This window comes from Delphinapterus leucas, chromosome 19 (genome assembly GCF_059928025.1).
Source record: "Delphinapterus leucas isolate spDelLeu-1000000601 "Yukka" chromosome 19, BTC_Dleu_Yukka2, whole genome shotgun sequence".
In the NCBI taxonomy this organism is placed as follows: Eukaryota; Metazoa; Chordata; class Mammalia; order Artiodactyla; family Monodontidae; genus Delphinapterus; species Delphinapterus leucas.
The window spans coordinates 14093155-14107935 of record NC_143147.1 but is presented as its reverse complement, the minus strand read 5'-3'; the positions used below and the strand labels follow the sequence as shown (position 1 = coordinate 14107935).

Below are 14781 nucleotides of genomic sequence, written 5' to 3'. Positions count from 1 at the left end.
GGCCTCTCCCGTTGCGGAGCACAGGCTCCAGACGCACAGGCTCAGCGGCCATGGCTCACGGGCCCAGCCGCTCCGCGGCATGTGGGATCCTCCTGGACCGGGCCACGAACCCGTGTCCCCTGCATCGGCAGGCGGACTCTCAACCACTGCGCCACCAGGGAAGCCCAGGATGTCATTTTTTTATTAACAGTTTTCAATAGGGCTTAGGAGGTAGGCTACTGCACAATGGAAGGGATAAAGAACTGTTATATGACAGTGAAGATTCAGAAAGATCTCAAACTAGTAAAGTTCAAATGTGGATGAGACTCATAACTGTCTTTCCATATCCATTCTCCCTTCTTCTATAGTAACATAATTTTTTGAAAATTTAGATTGTATTTCCCAGATCCCCTTGTAGCTAAGTGTGGCCACCTGATTACCTTCCGGCCAATGGAATATAAGTAGACGTTGATAAGTGTAATTTCCAAATCATGCTTTTAAAAGGAATAAGCATGCTGCTTTCTTCCTCTTGCTAGCTCGAAAGCAGATGTGACGGCAATTGCTAGAGTAGCCATCATGCACCATGAGATGAAAGCTACATGTTGAGGAAGACAAAAACAAGATAGAAGGAGCATAGGTTCCCAGCCTATGACGTTGTCATGTAAAGTCTGGACCACTTATGCTCAGACTGTTGTTACATGAAGGAGAAATAAAGCTCTATCTTGTTTAAGCCACTACCATTTTGGGTCTCTCCGAAATAAAAAACACCAATATACTAACTAATATTTCAGCCAACACTGAGTTATCTAAGAAGCAAAATTATGTTTTTGTTTGTCCATTACTGTGTCATTTAGATACACCGGGTGGGATTTTCCTCAAATTTGTAGACTATGTTTTATGGTCTGACCTTAAATAGAGACTACATGATGTACCCAAGATTCCCTTGGAAAGCCGAAGTCATCCTCTAGAGAAGCAGCATATCTTTCCCATATGGTGTGCCCACCTCTGTGTATCCCGCTCTGTGGGGAGCAGCAGTGACTGAGTTATTTAAAGGTCAGACACTCTTCAGAGCAAACTGGATTAACTGGCCAGCACTGAAGCAATTCAGGTTGAGAGGGTACTGTTTTGGTAAATGAATTGGAGATAATCGTTTATGGGTTGATAAGAAGGTACCATGAGAATAAAGTATGGGTATTACAAAACTCTTCCTCCCTAGACAAGATCAAATAGTTTAGTGAAAAATTATGTCCTCCAAATGAAACTATGGAGATAATAAAAAGATCAGTGCTTTCCTGGGGGAGGGGGAGGGGGAGAGACGAACAGACAAAGCCCAGAGGAATTTTAGGATACTGACAATACTCTGTATAATATTATAATAATAGATATATGTCATTATACATTTATAAAACCCATAGAATGTATAATACCAAGAGTGAACCCTACGGTAAACTATGGACGTTGGAAGATTACGATGTATCAATGTAGGTTCATTCTTTATGGTTACCAGGTGGAAAGGGTGTGGGGGGGGGAGGGACAGACTGGGAGTTTGGGATTGACATATACACACTACTATATTTAAAATAGATAACCAACAAGGACCTGCTGTAGAGCACAGGGAACTCAGCTCAGTATTCTGTAATAACCTAAATGGGAAAAGAATTTGAAAAAGAATGGATACTTGTGTGGGTATAACTGAATCACTTTGCTCTACACCTGTAACTAACACATCACTGTCAATCAACTATACTCCAATATAAAATAAAAGTTTTTTTTAAAATGTAGGTTCATCCTTGGTTAAAAGTGTCATTTTGGTGAGTGATGTTGATAACGGGAGAGGCTATGCATGTGCAGAAATCTCTGGACCTTCCTCTCAGTCCTGTCGTAACCCTACAGCTGCTCTAAAAAATTAAGTCTTTAATTAAAAAAATAATAATGTTCCCACCTCCATCTACTGAGCAGGTCTTAGGAGTAACACAGCCAGTGGGAAGTAATCACATCTTCAAAAGCACTGGATGGGTAGGGGGAGGAGGGGCAACGGGACTCTCTGAGAGGACTGAGCTCTGGACCCAACCATGAGGCCAACCCAATCCCTCCAACATTCCCTCTACAGGAGCCTTGACGGGAACCCAGTAGGGATGAGGGCTGGCGCAAGAAGGGGCGTTCTTAGCCGCTACACCCATCTCAGCGAGAATGTGGGACAGTGATAGCACCTGGGCCGGGGAGGGAGGATAAAGGGAGTGGGAAGTTGGTGTTATTTCCTTCTGCATCCATTGCATCCAGTACTTGGCCCAGTACTGGGGGCTTGCTTCTGTCAATTCCCACACGTCCCCGCCATCTTGTTTTTCCAGCTGACTCAGGTGCCTTCTAGAACGACCTCCTCTCCCGACCCCGGAACAGTTCACATGCCTTGGGCCTGAGTTCTGTAGCCTCACTTGTTCAGAAGTGTGTTTTCCTGATGCCACACAAGGCTAGTCCCTGCTCAACTCAACTTCACACCTCCCTTCTCAACCCCAGCCCTCAGGCCAACCTCTGCCACTTTCAAGTAGGAGGTTTGAGTATCAGATTCTTCAAGGGCTGTGCCCTTACTGTTTTCTTCCTTTGCACTTTACAGCAAACCTCCCTACACAAACCAGGATTATCGCACCATGACCGGCAGGCTAATGCGTTGGTGGCACAGGTGTCCCTTGAACCTCTGCCCTGTGGGGGGAGGGGCAGCTCACGTTCTGCATCTTTTTTCTAATGGGTTCAGAGAAAGAATTCACCACAGTAAACAATCTCAGGTCCTCAGAAGTCATGTAAAGAGGGTGAGCCCCATCTTTGGATCACCCATTCTCTAGAGAGAGAACCTGGAATATTCCTGTCCCCAGAGCCAAGAGATCATGAGGCACGTTCCCAGACCTTTCCAGGTGCTTATGTTGAAAACCAGAGATAGCCAGGGGCCCTGGACACAGGCCCATGTTCTTGCGGGCGCCATGCCGGTTGGTTCCAGGTTGGTGGGTGGGCCAGCCTCAGCCCATTTCTCAGGTGGGCACAGAGAGGCGCGTCACTCTCCACCTTGGATGGACTCGGAAGTAGAATGGAAAGCTTCTCTCTCCTGGGGAGGCCTTTCCACTACTCTCTCCTTCCCCCAGAAAGCCTTCTTTCCTCCCCAAAGCATAACTCCCTTTCAAAAAAAAAAAAGGAAAGGAAAAAGAAGCTCATCCCTGCTTGGGAGTGACCGAAGGGAACCGCTTTTCACTCTGATGGGCCGCACATTAGACTAGCAGGGCCACGATTGTTAACAATGCTTTCTGTAAAGGGCAATGTGCAAATTAATAATAATTATCAGTCATACTTAATTTTCTCCCAGTTTAAAAACTGGAGCTCGTTCCACTTCACCCTTGGCGTCTTCCAGGGTCAGCACGGCCAGGCACCCCCTGGGATGTCTGAAGAATCCTCAGAAATCCTCCAAGCATTTCATTGCCCCACTCCCCTTAAGACACAGCTCCTGATTGCCCCACAGCCTGCCTGGTAGGCAGACAGGAAGCCCCTCTGCCTTGTAAACACCATGTTGCAAACAGACACTTCCCCAGGCTTGTGTAAGGCGGGGTCACCAGCCTGGGAGTGGCTTGTCCCCGGGGCAGCTCCCCAGGGCTTCCCAGCTCCCTGACTTAGAGAGCTGCTGCCTTGAATCTGAGTAACTTGGAGGGTGGGACGGAAGTTCCCAAGGAGCCAGGGCTTAGCAGCTGGACTTTGCCAGGGGCTCCGGGGGTCTGAAGCTCCCCAGGGGAGGACATCTGCCTTGTCTCGCCCGTACTGGACTGCAAAGACACAGGGCTTTGCCCCTTCAGATGCCCACAGAATCCAGGGAGATGCCTGGAGGGTGCATCCCCAGAGGATGACTGAACCCCACAAAGATCTCAGACACCGAGTCATCAGCCACCGGGGCTGACCCAGGCCTCCTCTGTGCTGGCTGCTACCAGGCAATCATTCATGCACCGAACACGAGCTGAGCATCACCAGATGCCGGCCCTGCAGTGGGGAGCTGGCACTGAACACGATGGTTGGGAAGTTTTCCTCATCGGGAGGGGGAGGCGAGAGGTAAGAACACCCATCAGGTCTTGGGGGACCTGAGTCAGGCTGGAGGAGAGGGTGTGGATTCATGGAGAAGATAGCGGGACTCAGCTTTGAAACTAGAACACAAGACCTTGGACTTTGGACTTTCTCTAGGAGGCGGGTGGCACCAAAGGCTTCTGAGTATGATGACGAAGGAGTTTCTTTAGAAGAATCTCCTGGGGAAGCAAGGAAGAGAGCAGGGCCCGGAAGGCCCATGAGCAGGCCTACGGTGATGGTGACGAAAGCTGAGTGGTGTGGCCGGGAGGACGATGGGGAAATGAGAAGAAGCAAGAACCCTGGGGGAAAGGAAGCAGCATCAAAGCTGGCTGGAGAGCGGGGACAGGAAGAGGGAGGAAGGACTCAGAGGTGACTGCGACATCTCCAGACCAGGAGTCTGGTTTCACTAGAGACCCCCAAATGGGGAAGTCTGGAGAGGAAGCCTGCTCTGTGGATGAAGAGTTGGGCTCTGGGCGTGTGTTGATGTTGAAATGGTGAAAATGACCAGCATGGGCTTGGAGACAAGGGTCTGGGGTGAGGGAGCTAAGCACATCCACAGCCGGCAAGAAGAGAAATGTGCAGAGGAACGCCAGGGGGTGCACACGGTGAGGAAGAGGCTCTAGGAAGGGGTGCTGGGCAGCAAATGCTACGGACACTGCAGAGAGAGATGCAATTGGGAGGAGGCCATTGGAATCTGCCATTACAAGGCCACCAATGACCTTAGAGGAAGCCATCCAGTAGAGAAGCCTGGGCAGAGGGAGGCAGGGCACCACCGTGATCAGAAGGACTTTAGTCTCTGCGAGTCCCACCATGACATGGGTACCATGAAGGAAGGAGCGGGTCCCCTCTCTGCTCAGCCCGTCAGAGCAGCTCCTACTGATGTACTCTAGGACAGCAGACTTTGAAAATTCATGGGGTGTCAGAATATAGAGCCCATTGATCCAAGAGGGAACAGGCTCAGAGAGGCAAGGAGGTGAGTGGGGGACAGCTAGGATGAGACAGCTCATCTTCTATTCCCATCCTGGAGCCTGAACATCACACCACAGCCCCCTGTGTTTTCTTAAACACAGCAACAGGCCAAGGAGAGCTCTGAGTTTGGGGTTTTCTCAAAATGAAACTCCCTAGATGTCAGTACAGAAGTGAATGCAAGATGCAAAGGCCCACAAAACGTTGGCTCGAAAACCCCAAGAACAAGAGGCCAGTAATTTCCAGCGCAACCTGGTTGGGGGGGTTGGCCCTGAGAGTTTATCTGTGACAGCCACACAGGAAGGTGACTCTGAAGTAGTCTACTTCACCAGGTGTTGGAAGGAGGCAAGAACAAGAGACCCCCACCACCATCACAAAAGCCCCTTCTCCAGCACAGGATATGGGCAAGCAGCCCGGTGTCCACTCATGCTTCCAGGGTCTCACCATGGACGGCTCTGGTTTTCTAACCGCCAACAGGCTCCTGGTCTGGGGAAACGGGCTGTGAAGCAGGGCTGTGGGATTCGTAAGGGGACTGCCCAGCTTTGGGATCTGTTTATTCAAGGCCATTGAATTTCTTAAATTCAAATCATGTTCTCAGAACAACCAACTTTTTCTACAGCCAGTATGACACGGCCACTGTGATCTGGAGAGCTACCAACTCTTAGAAATGAAGTGATCTCCGTCTCCATTCTCATGGCTTTAGTTTCTACATCTGACATGTATTTTCCCCGAATACATCTCCCAATGGGGAACTCACTACCACAAGGCCGCCCATTCCATTGTTAATCCGGTCTGACTTTCTTCAAGATCTTCCTTGTGGCGAGCTGAGGTCTATTTCCTTATAATTTCCCTTCATTAGTCCCTTTTCCTTCTTGGAGAATGACCCCCACAGGGCAGGTCTTCACCTTTTCCAAAGGATGTTGCCCTTCAAACATCTAAAGATGGACATGACTTCTCCCTTACATCCTCTTCTTAGAGAAGAACATCTCTCCTTCCGTAAACATTTTGTATTATGCCACCACTATCTTGGTTACCTTTCTCCGGGTATAACGTGGTTTATCTGCATCCCCGCTAAACGCAGCACCTGGCCTTGAACTGCTCTCCAGATGGATGGAAGCATCTCAGCGTGGAAATGGGCCTTCCCTTAGCCAAAGGGCAGAGAAAGTTGGGACTCATGGGAATTACTGGCTGACTGTTGGAGGCCCAAGAATCAAAGATGACTCTCGGGTTCCAGCTTGGGAGCACAGAGGTGCTAGGTGTGTACGTGGGAGGACTGAGGAAGAGAGAAAAGGAGAGGAAGGCTTGGGGGGGGTGGGAAACCAAGAATCCAGCAGTGGAAGACCTAAGACCAGAGTTGTTCTCCCAGCCTCCAAGGAACAGATCATTCCCAGCTCTACAAGCTGTCCGCAGGGTGCAGGAGGAGATGAAATGCCTCCAAACCCAGCACGTCACAAAACCAGCACATCACAACCTGACAAGGGCAGTACGGGAAAGGAAAATATAGGCCGACCTGACTTGCGAGCATAGATGCAAAAATCCTAAAGGGAATCGCAGCAAATCAAGCCTAGCGCTGTACAGAAAGAACAAAACTCCTTGACCAAGTAGAGTTTATTCCAGAAGTGCAAGCAGAGCAGAAGGAAGTTAATGATATAACATGTCATGCAAATCTATCTCAAGGTGAAAGAATACAAGAGTTTCCCAGTAGATGCTTCAAGTTGTTAACTGACAAACCTGACTTCCATTCATGCTTTAACAAATCCTTACAAATGAGGAATTGAAGAAAACTTCCTTCACACGTGACACTTGACTTCAAGGCATCAGCCCTTAAAGAGCTGTGACCACATCAGTGAAACAAAGCCTCAGGCTCCCGCCAGTCCCTGGGCATGCGGGAGGCCGTGAGAACACATGCGGCAAAAACAGCAGCAGTGGCTGCCTCTCTGCTTCCTGGACAGTGTCTTCGTGCGAAGAGGCACAAACACGCACCTTCTCTGGTCTCGTGGTCTCTGGCTTCTCTGGAGCCTTAAATCTAGCTCCCTGGTTGGGGGGGGGGCGCGGATCAGAGGGTTTCTTTTAAGGACACCACTAGCCAAAGTAATGTTCTTTAATCATCTTGGAAACGGACTGAATTCAAGACTTGACAATAAACACAGAAAGCGCGCATGTGGCTCGGGACTGGTCCCTGCACGGAGCCCCGAGAGCACCCCAGGGAGTCACCAGCGGCCTCCTCTGCAGCCTGCATGTGTTCACTACCCATCATCACCCCACCTTGCCTCTGACAACAGCCGACTCCCGCGTGGAGCTGTGCTGGGGGTTAGCCAAAGAAATCAGTGAAGACAAAGTCCTGTTTTCCAGAACAGGGGCTATTCACCTGGGCTCCGTGGTGGACAGCAGAGGTCTGAGAAGACCCTGAGGTTTTCTGCAAAACTTTGCAAGAGCGTGTGTGTGTGTGCACACGCGTGCCTTCTGGCAGGGGGGTAGGGGGTGGAGGAGATGATCTATCACTTTATCAGTTTTCAGAGAGGCCCGTTATTGAGAGAGGGTTCAAAACTCTTCCATAAGAGCTGCAGGTGTGGATGTGATCTCACCCAGAAAATGCACTGAGGAGGTGGGTGGCCTCAGCCCGGCTGCATGGAAATGGCTGTGGGGAGAACTGCCTGACACGAGTCAAAACCACCAAGCCATTCAGGAACAAATGCTCAGACCCAAAAGCCAGAGGTACGTCCGCAGAGACCTCGTGGTCCTGGGAAGAAAACTTGGGATGAAGAAGAAGGATGTGAAGGCTGAAGAGGTGACTTCTTAGAGAATACACAAAATCGGGTTGCTTAACCCTGCAAGGACAGCAGCTCCAAGACAGACGAAATGAAGGGCCAGCAGACTACGCGGTGGCTTTCCGTGGATGGCCAACATAAAAGCACAAATGCAGGGGACTCCTGCAGGGAGCAACGAAACACGTTCTCTGGCGACAATCAGTGCAAAGGAAAAGGGAGGCGCCCCCTAACAGCGCTTATGGCCTTAATGCCGTGAAGCCAGACCTTGGAGTATGGGGGAGGGGCAAGGAAGGAGGAGATGGGGCACAGGGGATGAGCCCCTGGTCTATGCCAGAGTTATCTCACCTCGTTCTCGCAGGAGAGGAGGACCCCACACCCCACAGAGATGCCGAAAGGAATACCTGAGAGGGTGCACCCAAAGAGCGCTTAGCATGTGTCTGCTCAGTGTTAGGAATTACTTTTGTTAGCATTGCTATTTTCTTCTATTTTGTGTCTCTCAAGTCTCAACTCGAATGTGACTTCTTCAAGGAAGCCTCTCCTTAACCCCCAAACTATACTGGGCTCCCTTTCTGTACTCTCAGAGGACCCCATCATTGTCACGACTGTCATTACATGATATGTGTCTAGTGTCCTGCCCGCTAGACTAATTTCCACGAGGGCAGGAACATTATCTGTCGCACTCAGGATCCTCAGAGCCCAGCACGTGCCCGGCACCCGGAAGGTGCTCCGTGCAGAAGTGCTAAGCCAAGGAACGGCACGTTGGAGGTGAGGAAGGGGCCATGGAAAGCATCTCGTGTGCACTTGGAGGGAGACGGGGAAACTGACACCCAGAGACGTACACGGACTCACCCAGGGTCACAGGGCTGGGAGCGAAGGAGTCAGGCAGGAACACGGTCCCTTGACTCCACAAGAGGCAGAAGCCTGGAAGCTGCCTTTAGTCTTCACAGCCCAGCCCTGCCCCCCACGAGGAAACCACACAGACTCATTTGCCTAGGTCAACAACAACAGCAGAAAGACTGGAGGACACGAAAATGAAAAGTGCACCACTCCCTCTGCACCCCACCCTCTGCCCCTCACACCACCCTGTACACACATCCTCCACTGCTGCTACGCGGGGATTTCTCACCTGAGACATCCTGGGGACAGATCCTGCGGTGGTGATGGCTGAACAGCCAGGCTGAGCATCAGGCGGCTGGTCACTGATGCTCAGACCCTGCAGGCCAGACGGGCCAGTGCTCTGGTAGGACATGAAAGGCACGGTGAGGACAGAAGGACAGGGTGGCCAGTGCTATGGAGTGAGGAGGGGACTGGGAAAGACTTTAAAGGTGATGAGGTTGGAGCTGGGCATCCAAGGATGCATTCACGGTCCACTGGGCAGGCAGAGGAAGGGAAGGGCAACGTGGAGGGAAGGAAGAACACGTGCAACGGTACAGCGGTTTGCCCGAGCTTCAGGAGCTGAAGCAGGCAGGGTGACCCGGGCTGGGGGGCAGGGGGCCTTGCTAGCCACGCTAAGGGGTACGGACCTTCTCCAGAGGGCAAGAGCAGCTCTGAAGGATCTGCAGCTGAAAAGCGACTTGTTCAGATTGGTTGCCTTACATCACCATGGCAACAGGAAAGAGGCTGGGCTGGGAGTTGGGGAAGGCTGGAGGCAGGCGTCTCCCGCTGAGGACAAACTCTAAAGCTCAAAGCCATGTGCCCCGACTGCTAGAGCCGCTAGACACAAGAAGGAGCCAGTGCCTGCTCTGTGCCACCAGTCACCCACTTTTTCCCATTCATCGCCCTCCACCCTCCAATCACATGCACCTTGCTACAGCTATACCTCGCGTATCCGGAAGTCACTTAGCTGACAACCCAACTATCCATAACCTCCCAGCCACTAGCCTGGAAGCAAACAGAAAAGACCTGGAGACGGCCACGATTCAGGCCCCCAAAGTCATGCCCTACAAGCCACGATCTCCACAGGCACAGACAGGCTGCCACTTGGGCTGGGTCATCTCTGGTCATCAGCCCAGCTCTGGTACTTCCTAGCAGTGTGGTCTCGGCCCCCAGTTTCCCCCCCACATGAAATAAAGATAACAGCTGTAGCGACCTCAGAGTGTGGCTGTGAAGATTAAAGGAAATGGAGAAGTACTTAGCCCACTGCCCAACACCATGAAGTTATAGCTAAAGGGGGAAAGGACAAAAAGAAAGATGACAGAAATTTTGCCCCGAGCAGACCCAAGGTACAATATGGCAGGTAGAACCGTTTGATATTTTCAAGAAATTATTAAAGCACATACCGTGTGCTAGATTTACAAAGGCAAGCAACACATTTGACAAAGATTTCCTTTAAAACTGGATACCATGAAAGTTTTGGTGTTTAGAAGGTAGAGCTACTGGAAAAAGTGATGTGTGCAAATTCACTTACAAGAATGACATAATTCTGTGTGTACCTGTGTACATCGAAAGCATCCCCCCATATCTGTAAAACACACATCGTGTTTAACAGAATTGAATAAGATGCCATCAGTTGGACCTAGAGACTGTCATACAGGGTGAAGTAAGTCAGAAAGAGAAAAAAAATACCGTATACTAACACATATATATGGAATCTAAAAAAAAAAAAAGAAAGAAAAAAAATGATCAGAAGAACCTAGGGGCATGACGGGAATAAAGATGCAGACCTACTAGAGAATGGACTTGAGGATACAGGGAGGGGGAAGGGTAAGCTGGGACGAAGTGACAGAGTGGCATGGACATATATACACTACCAAATGTAAAATAGATAGCTAGTGGGAAGCAGCCACATAGCACAGGGAGATCAGCTCGGTGCTTTGTGACCACCTAGAGGGGTGGGATAGGGAGGGTGGGAGGGAGGGAGACGCAAGAGGGAAGAGATGTGGGGATATATGTATATGTATAACTGATTCACTTTGTTATAAAGCAGAAACTAACACACCATTGTAAAGCAATTATACTCCAATAAAGATGTTAAAAAAAATTAAATCACTTTTTCGACTATAGGACTTCTCACAGACTTTAGTGTGCTAGCGTGCTTGATAAATCTCTAAGGAAGGAATAGGGTTTCCTATTTCATGAACTTTTAGACAGGAGTCCTTTTCTTTTTCGTGGAACATCTTGCAGGACAGATGGAACAGTTTTAGAAACTCTGATTTAGTAAATAAATTTAAAAAAAGATGCCATCAATTGTAAGATGCACCATTATTTTGTGTGCCATTAAGAAAGAAATATTGCTCCTATTATAATGGTAGGATACCACTGATGGTAAGATGCATCTTGATTTCAGAATTGTTAAAAAAAAGTGAAAATATGTACATCTTCAAATTGATGGAATATCCTAATATGTAATATATGTTTGCTGTGGGAGTGTCTCATCTTGCCTTTGGGCAGAAGTCAGATGTAGTCTTTCCTTTGTCCGCCTCCCACCCCATCTATGACAGAAGCTCAAAGCTCAAAACCACGCCTCTCCCTTGAGCTGCTGGCGACTACCCTATCTTGCCCCTCCAGAAGCTTCCTCTCTTAAGAAGCTGATCCAGGCTTTCAGCCCACCCACAGCTGCACCAGACAAGCCTTCTGGTTCACAGAGGTCCCACAGGGCTGGCCAGCTCGGCTTCTTGGGGTGAGCCTCTCTAAACTAATACCAAGTCAACACTATTTGAGTGCTTGTCTGAACCCAAGCTGGGGCCTCCAACGCTGGGCTGCCCACGCAAAGGCGACTGGCTCTCCTTCTCCCACTTCTCAGCCAGTAAACTTGTGATCAACCACTAACCTGGGACTACGGAGCAGCCTCCACTGTGAAGCCTCCCCATCACGACCCTTCCAGTAACCCCAAACATGCTTTTCACCCAGTTAGCTTCCACTTGATTCTTCTCGAAAGAAACGAAAAGGGGTGCACGGGAGGGAGGGAGGGAGGGACAGGGAGGGGAGGCAGAAGGTCCTCTTCCACTACAGCTTGTGGAGAGAAGATAATTTGTCATCCTTCACCTAAGAGATTGGCAGGGGTCTTAAAACCCCAATGAGGCCCAGCATACAAAGACCCTGAGCTGTCCCTACCCAGCGTCCCAGCTAGTTATTCTCCAGAAAGCAGAGGAGGGTACCCTGAAGCAGGAAGAGAGAGCTGGACCATTTGAAACTGTCTTCTCTGTCTTCCTGGACCCACACCACGATGGCCACACTGAGGAAGCAGGTAAGCACAAGACGTCCACTCCCTTGTTCTGCAAACACCCAGTGCCAGCCGGGCCCGGCTGGAGCTCCCCGGCCTCCTTTCCACACCACACAGGGTTCCCAAACAACGGCACCAGCCCCATCACTTCAGGAGCTTATTCAAATTTTAGAAAAATACAGATTCCAGACCCCACCCTTGGAAAGCTGTGCTGTAGGGGGTGCCTGGAGAATGTGTGTTTTAACAAGTTCTGGGAACCAGTGCCCTACTGGGTGGTCCCAGGCCAGGAGGAAGGGAGCTGTGGAGGAGAAGACAGAACGACCACACAGGCAGGAAGAGAAGGGGATCCAGACAGGACCCTGGAGGCAGACCTGGCCTACTTCTGGCCCTCATTTCGCCTAAACCCACTCCTCCTCTCTGCAGGAGGCTTGTAACTCACTTGATACCACATCCTGCTGCTTTCATCTCGCCTTCCTTTTCCCTCTGAACAATCTCCTTCCTCCTACTGACCTGAACTTCTTGCTTATTTACCCCAGGCCTGGGATAGGCCAGCACGCACGCCCACACGCACACACATGCACACACGCACACAGAGTCACACAGGGACACCCGGGGTGTAAACACGAATCCGCTGACAGCAGCCACTGTCTGGGGACCCACGCTCGCTAGAGGTCCTGGTGGCTAAGGACCCCTTATGCGAAGGCTCACCGAGAGAGCTCTCAGACGGGAGGGCAGACTCTTTGACCCCACGACAAAGGGCGGCCTTAAAAGAGGCAGCAGAAGGCTGCAGCCACGCTCGGACCGCACAGACACGGCCAGCAGTGGCTACCTAGATAAGGATGGACAGTCGCCGAAACGCCCTTCTATCTCCGGGATTACTGGGCACGCATGTGTGCGGATCCCGTCCCCATCGGTGGACCCTATTCACGGAGCCAGAAGACAGCAGCCTCTGTCCAGCCCACCCGCTGCAGCTGATGCTCTTAGGGCGCACGGCTCCCCGACGGTCCGCGGGCAACTCTGTCTCGGCCTCGGGCCCCCACGCGTGCCCTCCGCGCCCCCGCGCCCCGGCCACACACCTGCAGTCCCCGCTGGGCGCCGAGCCCCTCTCCAGCGGCGACTCCCTGCGACTCTGGGTACGGTCGGGACCACCACGCCCGAGCTGGAGACGCGCGCGGTAAGTCCCAGCATCTATCCGGGCTCCGCTCCGACGGCGGGCTGGGGGCGGGGCCACGCCGGGGCCGGGCCTGCTCGGGGCGGGGCTGGCCACCCAACCGGCCTCTAGCGCCACCTGGTGGCCGGGCAGCGTCGGCGAGGCGCCGGCCTGACGCAAGCGTCCTCGGAGTCTGGCTCGAGCCCGCCGCGCGCCTGAGAAGCTGCCCCATCTCTGAGCCCGTATGCCCTCGGAAGGAACAGCCCTGGCAGGGGGCGGGCACGGCAGAAGGGACGCCAGCAACGAGCACCAGCGACCCCCCAGGAATGAGGTGAGGTGAGGCCGGGGGAGCGGAAGCGCGGCTTCGGCCGGGGCTGGATGGGTGGGCGGAGCAGGAGAGGGGCCTGGCGTGAGGGCTTCGGGGAAGGAGGAGAAAGGGGAAGCTCCGACGAGCTGCTTCCTTCTCTCACTGCGACCGAGCGCCCCACTTCCTCCTCCTACTTCTATTTTCTTTGGGTGCTGTTAACATTTAAAGTGTCTGCACTCCTGCTGTGCAGACGGGTGCCGTGAGCCTCACCCTTCGGCAGAAACCTTCCTAGAAATACCAGCCGATCCAGACTTTGCGCACTGCTGCTCCAGCCTCTGGTCTGACTTTCCCGCCTTCCACCACCAGTGGCTGTGACTTAGCCATTTCTCGGCTCCTGAAGGCGGGTTGGGGTAGTCTCCAGAGTCGAGGCCCTTTTCTGGCCGCCCCCTTTCTCCCCACAGGCCACGCGGCAGGTGTAGTTTTACCGGAGCTGGAAGAGCTCTTCGCGGGATCCCGGAAGCCACTGCACTTCCCTGTGCCTCCGTTTTCTCATTGCAAACTGGGAATGAGAAAGTTGGCTACTGTGCTGACAGCCCTGGCAACGAAAGAATCGCAGTTTATGTCAGAGTTCGCAAAGGGCAAGGCAGGAATTTCCATTTCCACTCTTGAACGGGACTCTGTGTCACAATATCTGTTAGAGGCGTTCAAAATTGGCCGCAAGATCAGCCGTTATTGCTGGTCAAAAGCCACAGCCCTACCTGAGGCGTTGAGAGATGTGAACGCCAATGATTTTTCTTTTCCTGACTCGCTAAATACCAAGAAAAAGCAACTTCCCCAAAAACATAGAAACAGAAAGTACTCTTGGATGAACGCAGAGAATTGATTCCAGCCTACAGTTAGAGATGGGAAGGCGCCCAGAACCATCTAGTACTTCTACTCCTCACCCACCACCCGGACCTTCACACCCACCATTTTACAAATAAGGAAACAGAGCCACAAAGGCTGTGAGAGGATGTGCCTGAGGTCGTACGACTTGAGAAGGGTGGCCACGGACTCTGGTCTCCCCTGTCCTTACTTTTTCCACCACAAAACAAGGGGAAGGGGGAAGGTGGAGACAGCCCAGACGTGGCCAAGTAGGGAAGAAGGGAAGCAGGAAGCAGGCTCTGGAAGCAGGAACTGAGTAGTGAGAATGACATGGCATGTGCCAGATTGACATGGTGGCTTCTGAGAGCACTTTGAAAGCTACAGAGAGTGCTAGAGAAGTTATGGCATCCTTGCCTTCTTCCATGTCTTCTTCCATGTCTTCCATGTCTTCCATGTCCTAAAACTGAAGGTGGAGGAAAGCCGAAACAGAGGT

The 14781-nt window shown here is 51.6% G+C and overlaps 1 protein-coding gene across 3 annotated transcripts in view; it reads right to left on the bottom strand.

Annotated features, from left to right (window-relative positions):
- PIK3R5 (phosphoinositide-3-kinase regulatory subunit 5) overlaps positions 1-13175 on the bottom strand; it is a 73096-nt gene extending 59921 nt beyond the window's left edge. For 2 of the 3 annotated variants that reach the window (XM_022596179.3, XM_022596180.3), the window contains exon 1: positions 13044-13156. Coding sequence is in view for 1 of the 3 variants with exons in the window: in XM_089900357.1 (XP_089756483.1) it covers positions 13044-13155 (112 nt within the window). In the remaining 2 variants the exon portion in view is untranslated. Of the gene's footprint in view, positions 1-13043 lie in introns of all 3 variants that reach the window. The other variant, XM_089900357.1, reaches the window with a different exon arrangement.
- Positions 13176-14781: the final 1606 nt, after the last annotated feature.